The sequence below is a fragment of the Gobius niger genome (genome assembly GCF_951799975.1).
Source record: "Gobius niger genome assembly, chromosome: 8".
In the NCBI taxonomy this organism is placed as follows: Eukaryota; Metazoa; Chordata; class Actinopteri; order Gobiiformes; family Gobiidae; genus Gobius; species Gobius niger.
Window position 1 is genome coordinate 18,328,223 of NC_136859.1, and position 9,897 is coordinate 18,338,119.

The window sequence follows — 9,897 nt, forward strand, 5'->3', positions numbered from 1 at the left end:
ATATAACGTAAACTGAGAAGTTAAAGCTTTATGCTTTCTGACAATAGGACAGTCAAATAGCCTCATCACCTTCCTCAAATAATAAACTCAGTATTTTCCCTTGGCAAATACAGTGATGTCTGGAAGAAATACTGCCTTTGGCAGATCAAAAATAATCCTTTTGTTGCAATTTATTTATGCAAATTATTATTATTATTTTAAATCAGTAAGTAACAAAGCTCACAGTTGTATTTAGTGCTTTTACAGTTTTACATTTACATTTTTTTCTTTTTAATTGATGTACCTTATACATTTATTGTGTATTTTAACACATTTCTTTTTGACAGTAGCAACCTGCCTATAATACAGTAACATACTTGTCTTTAACCTAGTAAATCCCACTGAGATTGAGAATCTCATTACAAGGGATTAATGGCCATTGGGGAAACTATTGCACATCTTTTCAGTGTTGGACTGCTTTTAGGTGCCATCCCCCCCAGCCCCACCATGTTCCCCCTAAATTGGTTGCAAAGTTCAAAGAAATGTAAAACAGTCAGTAGCACTGTATCTTAAAATAAATCTGGTCATTATAGTCTCTTAAAATACAACACGTATTATAATCTACTTTTCTGTAATTTTCTCTAGAAATATAAAACTAGTAATAATATCAAAATCACTGTATGTCCAAAGTATATTACTTAAAAAAGATCATATCTAGCAGCGTTACGCACTACCTTCAAGTGTCACACACTCTCGGCTAACAATACACTCAAAATAATTGGCACTTTAAAATGTCCCTAGTTCTTTGTGAATTGTTGAAATGGCTCTCAGTTCTGCGCTTTAAATTGATTTGCTGAGCATGCATACCTTCACTCCTGTCCATACCACTACGACTACATTTCGTCTTTCGTCAATCTTATAATATTTGGCCAGTCTCTTCAAATGTAGATCTTAGATGACTAACCAGTGATGCAACTGTACAGAAAAAAGCTGAAAGTTATTGATTGAAGAATAAAAATACAGTGTGAACCTAAAATGTACTGTGACACCTACCGTGAACTGTCGAACTTCCCCACTGTCGACTAAATGATGTTCAGTCTCAGGGGTGATGGCATAAGCCAGTCTCTGTTAGAAAATAATACAGAATAATATATTATACACGTGAGACTATGTCTATAATAATTTACATGTTAAGATTGCATTGATCCAGTTGTATGGGCTAGCACAATGAGCAGTGAGAGTGTGCAGTATAATACTTGTACATACAGTATATTATATTTGACTTACATTACAAAACTTCCCAGGCAGTGAGCAAAGTTTGTAGATGGCATATAGAGGCACCATAGCCATTGATGACATGGCCAGACACCACCCAACCACATTGGCCCATGGAGGAAATGTGTAGGAGCCATAGTTTGGAGGGTTGAATGTGGCAAAACTCACAACCACCATAAACTACAAAGACAGACATGATTATTTGCAGCACTTAAACTTTCACATCAAATATAACTGCCATTGGATCTTACCAAAAGGAAACAGGGACTGACAAATTTCCAGCACAGCCGCCAGTACCAGCCTGGGCGCTGTCCAATCATCTCCTCTATATCATCACTGAAACGATCCACTCCTGGAAAAGACGACATAACAGAACAAACTTATTCAATAACTATATCTCCTCCATATTTCCATTTTTTGAATATCTTTTACAATGCCTTTGTTTCATGACTAATCCCAAAGAGAAGAAAACACAAAATGTGTATATCCTCAATGTCAACCCACATAATCAACCTGGGAAATGGCACGGTAGCTAGCAGCCAAGTAAAAGAACACATCTTCAGCAGGTTAAGTGTTCCTGTCAGAAAGAGGGAGGATAGAAAAAGGTCGGGGAATGCCTTAGGCTTGATTTATTTGCCATGCCAGGGGCAGGACCCGGATAGTGGGACAAATAGTGAGCATGCATGAGCCCCGGTCAGCATTACGCCCTTTACTGGTCTCCCTCCAGCACAAACAAATCCAAAGTTCAGAGCCAATCCTATAATGTAAGGCTTTTTGTGCTCTAAAGAAGCTAGACGGCTCTTTATTAACTGATTGTGTAAAGCTATTTGAAAAACAATTATACAGTATTTTACAAGAAAACATTTAAATAGTTGATGTAAAGGCATCCTGAATGACAGTGACATTAGTGGGTAGCACGAACTCAACCACCAACAATCTACAGTCCACTTATTAGACAGCTGACACCGGCCTTGACAAATTGGTGCAATAGGAATTGCCTGTTTCTCAGCTGTTATTTTCTTCATGTAGCTGCAGTTTGAACATCACAGAAGTGACTGAAGCCGACCTCAGGCCATTTCAACTGGGCTCTTGTGATCCTGATACAGTCTCTTGCATTCTCTGCACATGGCACCTGGCCCCGAACAGCAGCACGAGAGGCAAAAGCCATTAATGGGAATAGACCTGCTTAGTTGCAATATCCTTACGACTAATACAACTACGATGCTGTGAGGCACGGGACATCTATAATAACAGATTTCTCATCAAACCCTAATACAGCATCAGCTTTTCTGGCCATGAAATCATGAATCTTCGGTGCCTCCTCTATCTATCCATCGGTCTCTCTTACCATAGAACCATGCAATGCCAATAGCTTCAATCAGCACTCCAAACAAAATCGATGTCCCTGCTGCAAAGTGGTCCAGGAGCGTAAACACATACATCCCACCCTGAAAGAAAACAGACAACATATTTTCTAATTTACTAACAATTATTAATGAACTGTCAATGAAAGGATTTATTAAAATATAATTGGAGTACTTGCATTGGTCACACAGAACAGTGATATTAGGAATGTGCTGACGACAATGAAAAGAGTAAAGAGTTCCCTGTGCTTTTGTAGGAATTTGAATTCATCGATAAGTCCAGTGATTACGGATTCCATCCCACCCATCTATGAGGAAAAACGTGAAAATAAAACAATGTCACAAGGTGCTAAGTCACAAAAGGAATTACACCATTAGACAATCGATCAATAATTAAAAGAACAACATCAGTTTTGTAATGACACAGTGAATACACTTTTTTAAACTGATTATAAGTTCATAAGTTATAAGATTCATACTTACAGCACTGTCAATGCCAAGCGTCAATAGCATAATGAAGAATATAACAGCCCAGATAGATGACCCAGGTAAGGTTGCTATGGCCTCAGGGTAAATGACAAACACTAACCCAGCCCCTAAATGGGAAAAATGCATTTTGAAGACAAGAGGAAGAAAAGGTCAAATCCAAGTCTATTCTATATTTTGTAAAAGTGTGGCCATACCATCTCGAGCCACATTGTCAAGGGCCACATTGTGCTTTTTTGACAAGTAGCCAAGGAATGAGAAAACCACAAAACCGGAGAAGAAACTTGTCAACGAGTTGATAGAGCTGGTGATGATGGCGTCTCTGTAAAATGTAAAAAGCAGTTGTCAATGTTGCCCCGTTGGGTAGTAATGTTTTGCCTACAGCATAAGAACCCAACTGTGTGCACACACAAATATTTTCATAGTTGTCACCTGTAGCAATTGTTGCTGAATTTGTTGTAGCTTGAAAAAGCGATTAGCACACCAAACCCCACTCCCAGTGAGAAACAGATCTGGGTAGCAGCCTCAATCCAGACCTGAGAAGATACAGTGCGAACACTCGCGTGAAGCGGCAAACAAAAGGCACGGGAGGAAAAAAGCCATTATTAGGGATAATTGCAGGAAATTCATTCAACAGCAGTAGATGAAAGACGCTTGTGAATACGAGGGGTAATTTTGCAAATTACTGCTCCATGCGTCTGTCTAATCTAATTCGGCATCTATCTTTTCCCTCTCCCCTTTTTCAACCATGAACATTTTTTCCCCAATTATTTACAAATCTTCCAACAAGCTGTTGTTACATTTTTGTTATAATGTACTATAATTCAAGAATTCATGTTTTGCCATATTTTGCATCCTGTTATTGATCACCTTATATTTTCAAATGAAACAAAAGAAAAAATAAAGGTACAAACAATTTTCTTGACAAAGCGCTCTTCCTCCTCCTCCTCCTTCCCGCGCTTGTTTCCTTGCTTACCTTGGGATCACAGAGTCTCAGAAAGTCCACAGATAGATAGGCCTTAATGCCATCAATAGCTCCAGGCAGAGTCACTCCTCGGAGCAGCAGCACAGTCAGGACCACATAGGGCATGGTGGCTGTGATCCACACAACCTAAAAGCATATGTGCACTCTCAATAACCACAATTCAATGCTAAATTAATCACATTTTCAGAGCTACTTTAATCCATCGAGACCAAGCATTTACACATATAAGTTAATCATGCTAATAATGGACTAACAATGAACTAATTCTGGATGAATGTTTGTAAGTAAGGCGTGAATGATGCATACTATAAGTTGTATGTTCTTTGAAAACCTTTATGAACTGGCAAATTTCAAGTTCATTATCTACTTTGTGTTAGTTCATGATCCGCGTGGGTTTGCGTATGCTTTACCGATACTTTATCATAGAGTTACCAGTTTATTTTAGAGAAACGTGTGCCAATATCCTACTCATTGGGATATTTACCTTTCCAGAAGTCTTCACTCCTTTCCACAGACTGAAGTATAGAAGGATAATGACGACAGCTAAACAGCACGTCAACTGCCAACGTGGACGACCGAGATCGCCAATGCCTTGACTGTCCTGAATGTGAAGCACTCCCCGCCTAGATTAAAAAGAAATATATGAAGATATTACCAATGATGTCAGTTATGAATGGCCTATGTCATAATGTTGCACAATCTTAACCTTCTTAATAAATTAATAATAAGAAATCTGTGATATGATTTGTTTACTTTGCAATTCTTGTGAGCTGTATATCAACAACAAAATGGTGTTCAACTAATATGGTTTGCAGGTGGTTCTGTAATAATGTGTTCAATTCTACTTCTCCACACCACTTCCAACAGAGAAGCCCGTCAGTCATTTGACAAGGACACCTGGTCAGACACAAAGCCAGTGCTGCTACACTTTATGTGCGTGCAAAACATTCTTCACGCAGATCCCGCACGCAGATACAATCACATTCCGTTTTGGATTCTTACATTACATTGTTTCATTGCTGTTGCTTTATAGTCTCTTCTCCTTCATGCAACAAAGCTTTATAACTGCTTGGGTCTGTATGATATATTCCTTTTTCAGCTCTACTCTTCTCCCAGTTCACCTCAAGAGATCTACTGTTATTCACAGCAACACAAAACGTCCATGGCTGCCAGGATAATTGGAATCAAATCCTGATGTGTCCTTGGAGTCTTAATGGATAAAACCTGCAAACCTCGTAGTTTAAACTCCCAGGAATATTCAAATTTGACATTTATCCCGATCAGTCACAACTTCTGTGTTTTAAACTTTTTATAGTATACATGATCTCAAACTCACTCGAAGTATTCCTGAGCGGGAGTGGACTTGTAGCTGTCGTTGATGGTGATGTTGTCGGCCCAGTCGGAGCAGTTGGGGCTGTTCCAGCTGTTGTTGCAGTGGACCCAGGGCAGCTCTCCAGTGAACGAGGAGAACAAGTAGTAGAGCGCCCAGGAGATAATGACGTTATAGTAGAAGCCGACGTACAGCGAGATGAGGATCACAGTGAACCCAACCCCTGTTTGTGAAAAACACAGATTTGTACGCATCGTGATGTGTACATGAAACCCATGACAAGCTTTGATGGAACCTATGCTAAATCTTGTTTAAAGGTCCCCCATTTTGCAAACAAAGTGCAATGGAGTGACTTCTCAACCCTCATAATGACGTTAAATTGAAATGTACTGGTAGTCCTCATCTTAACACATTCTCCCAAGAGCCCACACGAAGTTCTTAAAGAAATGGGGTTTGACACTGGGGCCCCTTTGTGAATGTGATGCCCTTTGCATGTGCCTAGTTTGCATATTGCTAAAGATGGGTCTGCACAAGGGTGAGCACACAATTTAACGGGCTATAATAACTGTTACAGATCTTAAAATGTCCTTTTTATGCCTTAATTATCTACACATCTACCCTTTCCAGACATCCAAACGCTGACCACTCTTCTAAGGCTGATCATAATTGTTCATATTTGCCTAGCGCCGTGACACAGGCGTGGCCGATTGTCCTCTTTGTAATGTGGATGTGATATTTGTGCAACGACAAATCTCTCCTATTAGCGCTACATGTGGCCGTGACATCTCTCTTGCCGTCTTCCCCCTCAGACCCTTTCTTCAGAGGCATTGATCCTTAGAGGAATCCAGCATGTTGATCAGAACAATTACTGTCAATATGAGCATGTGTATGTCTACGTCTCAATAATTACTGTAATTCCCCCACTGAGCGACGGGGACACAGCCATGCGATTAAGGCATCAGAAATCGCTGACAGACGAGCACGTGTCCGCACACACCTAACCCAGCCAAAACAAAGCCAAAATATTTTGTTATGCCCTAAAATGTACCGGTTTCTGAAGTATGGAATTCTTTTGCTCAATTGTTATTATTATATATAAGCTATCAAAACTTTCTTCTAAAATGAGTTTGGACATAAAGCATTAAAAATGTTTTCCTTTAAACCATCAAATCCCTGTGTTTGCTTCTCCATAAGTTTATTTTGGCCTGACAGTCTATTAAACTGCAATTTGCTTATCGAGGTGTTGAAAAGTACGCAGCAATTCAGCCAGCGTCACCTGCCACCGCCTGTCTTTTCGGAATATGCACAATCAGGAGCGGGGTCTTAAAAGCCCAATTCTCATTTGCCTTCCATTTGAGTGCCAACAGAATCTGATGGTCGGGGGGAGATAAACAATGGCTGTCGCTGCTCGACGCTAAAGACGAGGAGACAAAAGAGACTGGCGTGTGGACAAGCTGCACGTGGGCAGAGATGGACCGACATGTAGGCATTAAAGGGAGGACATTAGCCAACGGCACGACGGGCCAGTAGGCAGAAACATAAAGCTATCAAAAACAGATGGAGGCTGTTGACATGAAATACTTCGGGATAGATTCAGTCACATCTGAAATCCTTCATTTTGTTGTAGAACAAGTCACTGTTTAAGATCCAGAGGAGTTTGTAAGGATATTGTAGACTTCTGGATTATATACGTATGCAACATACATTTTAAAACATCAAAACAAAGTCCAATATCCCTGCCCGATCCCGTCAGACCTTGGAAGCTAAGCAGGGAAGGGCCTGGTCGGTACTTGGATGGGAGACCGTTTGGGAACACCAGGAAGCCTAGCGAATGTAGTGAGTGAGTGAGTGGTTAGTGGTGGTCGAAGGGGCCGATGGCGCAGACTGGTTACCTCGCTTCCGTCAGTCTACCCCAGGGCAGCTGTGACTAAGTATGGAGTGAATGAATAGTGCAATGTAAAGCGTCTTTGAGTGTCCAAAAAAGCTCTATATAAAACCTATGCATTTTTTTTTTTTCTATGGCTGAGTAACAACCAATGTGAAATATGTCACTGTATGTTACTTTTATCAAAGATTATTAAGTCAAGATTTAAAAGTGACATGAAACTTAAAATATACATAATTAACCCTTTGCAGATTTAAAACAAAAAAAAAGTAAATAATACTTTTCTTTTATTAGTTCATGAATCATGATTAACTTGCAGAATTTGATGTTATGTCTTTCCACTAGTTCGTAGATACTTAAGTAACCTAAATCTTGATAAGCGCTATACAAATCTGGCTGTTCATTGTTTATTAACTATGAGTTTGCAAATTATACACAAGCAAAGTATATTTCATTAAATCTTTGCTCGCAAACATTTTTTCAAGCCCCTTTATTTCCCCCCAATGCTACACTTTTTAGGATGAAAAATGTGACTTTTTCTTCATACCGCACATGTTGCTAAGTTACGCATCTTTAAGGCTGGAGCGTGTGGGCATGTCACAGATTATGCCACACAGTGCATGACGTGCAATTACCTACCTTTAAATATGGGGCAGATTTTCCAGACCCCCGCGGCGCCCTCCCGGTTGTATTGGCCCAGTGCCAGCTCCATGTAGAAGAGGGGCATGCCTGCTATCACCATGAAGAACATATACGGCACAAGGAAAGCACCTGCGGACACGTGGAAGAGGACATCCTTTTTTTAGTGCACTTTCCGATCGAAGTGTGACAATATTTCTTACAACAGTCCTGTCACATTGATGATTTGACAGAGACTACAGTTGCATTTACTGCTCTTAAATGTAATGAGCGCTCTATGTTAAACAGCCATAATTACTGGCACTAATTCTAAGGGCTAATCTATTCACCGCAGCTGTGGCGAGTGAGGTTTGTTGTATTTTTGATCTTTTAAAGGGTTAGGAAAGCTGCAACCAAACACAAGGGCCTCAGATATATCCACCTGTGCATAAATAATTTGATGTGCATGATTATATTAGAAAATGAATTTAAAACTATATCTGAATATGCACAAAAAAACCTGCATTTTCGGGCCTGGACTTCATGGCCTTACCTCCTCCGTTCTTATAGCAGAGGTAGGGGAATCTCCATACATTGGCAAGATCGACAGCAAATCCAATCACAGAAAGCAGAAAGTCTATTTTCTTTCCCCAAGTCTCGCGCTCCTCATCCCCGCGAGGCTTAGTCTGAGGAGGTGCTGCCCCGACCACAGTGCTCGAAGTGAACTGAACTCCATTCTGTTCCTTCACTAGAATCAGCTCCACCTGCACAACGCAAACAGCATTAGAAATCCATCATAAAAACAAAAAGAAAAAAACAACAACCTGTTGATAATTTTAGCTTTGAGTAACTCTTCATTTGCCTGCCTTTTCACAGACGGTGAATATGATTTTTTAGGTAAATATTATAGCAACTGATGTGCGTTGTATTTGCTTTGCGTGTACGCAGCTGACCCCTGTCTTCCAAGAGACATTTCTCCACCTGCAGATGAATAAACCAAAGCTTAACCTAACCTTATCATGCACTAACCTCTTTGGGTCCCATGAAGTTGGAGGGGGGGTTTTCTGGGGCCACAACAGATGACATTTGGGCGATGTGGACGGTTTCTGCACAGCTGTACGAATTGTCGAGGAGGAATGAGGGGCAGTTGGAGTGCAGCCTGGACCAAAATTGAAGTCATGTAAAAAAAAAAGAAAAAAAAATAGCACACGTATAATGATATTAACTGCTACAGAAAATTACTGCATTAGATTTTTGCCCTGCATTTATATCACTTTTAAAGACACATTTTCATTTGTCTTTAAAAAGAGCATAAAAGCAATACATCTGTTGCTAGTACTAATCCTACTTAAGAATTATCAGCTTTCTCTTGCCACAACAACCTTTGATTATGTTTATCTGTAAAAAGAAATGCTTACTAATCACAGCCTTCAAAGAACATCACAGCATATAATAAAAAATAAAAATAAAAACACCACAAATAATATGAACAAATAAATAAATAAATAAATAGTCAAGTGGACTCACCGCAGTACTGTGACAGCAAGGATCACTTTAGAAATGATATTTCCTATTGGACTGGCTTTTCCTGGAGCGCCAACTGTTGATGCTGACCATATTTGTGCAGGCGGTTCTGGAGAAGTTGTTGTAAATAATAAAAAGAAAATGCAAAAAAAGCGACCGGAGAGTGGGCTGAAGATAAAGATTACACACAAGTGTACAATGTGATGAGAGAAGACTCCCACCTTCCTTGGCTCCCGGGCTGTGTCTGAGGGACCACTGTTGAAATATGAGCCACAATCAACAACAGCACCCCCTGACACACACATCACTCTCCTCCCTCCACTCATCTTTCGCCCCCCCTTTACTCTATGCACCGCATGGGCTGTATATGGACAGCACATGATAATGATCAAGAGATGGGCTACAGATTTTGCAATTATATTCTTTGGTGACACTTAACACAGGATAGCCT

General features: G+C 40.1%; 1 protein-coding gene across 1 annotated transcript; it reads right to left on the minus strand.

Annotated features, from left to right (window-relative positions):
* Positions 1 to 348: 348 nt before the first annotated feature.
* slc6a3 (solute carrier family 6 member 3) lies at positions 349 to 9,689 on the minus strand. The gene is made up of 16 exons (XM_079562335.1): positions 9,450 to 9,689; positions 8,952 to 9,081; positions 8,476 to 8,686; positions 7,944 to 8,075; positions 5,426 to 5,642; positions 4,574 to 4,712; positions 4,081 to 4,215; positions 3,537 to 3,640; positions 3,302 to 3,426; positions 3,102 to 3,214; positions 2,798 to 2,926; positions 2,603 to 2,702; positions 1,506 to 1,606; positions 1,267 to 1,434; positions 1,033 to 1,104; positions 349 to 954 (listed from the first exon to the last, which is right to left on the minus strand). The coding sequence occupies exons 2-16, from the start codon at positions 9,006 to 9,008 to the stop codon at positions 931 to 933; spliced, it is 1,827 nt and encodes a 608-aa protein (XP_079418461.1). The 5' UTR covers positions 9,009 to 9,081; positions 9,450 to 9,689; the 3' UTR covers positions 349 to 930.
* Positions 9,690 to 9,897: the final 208 nt, after the last annotated feature.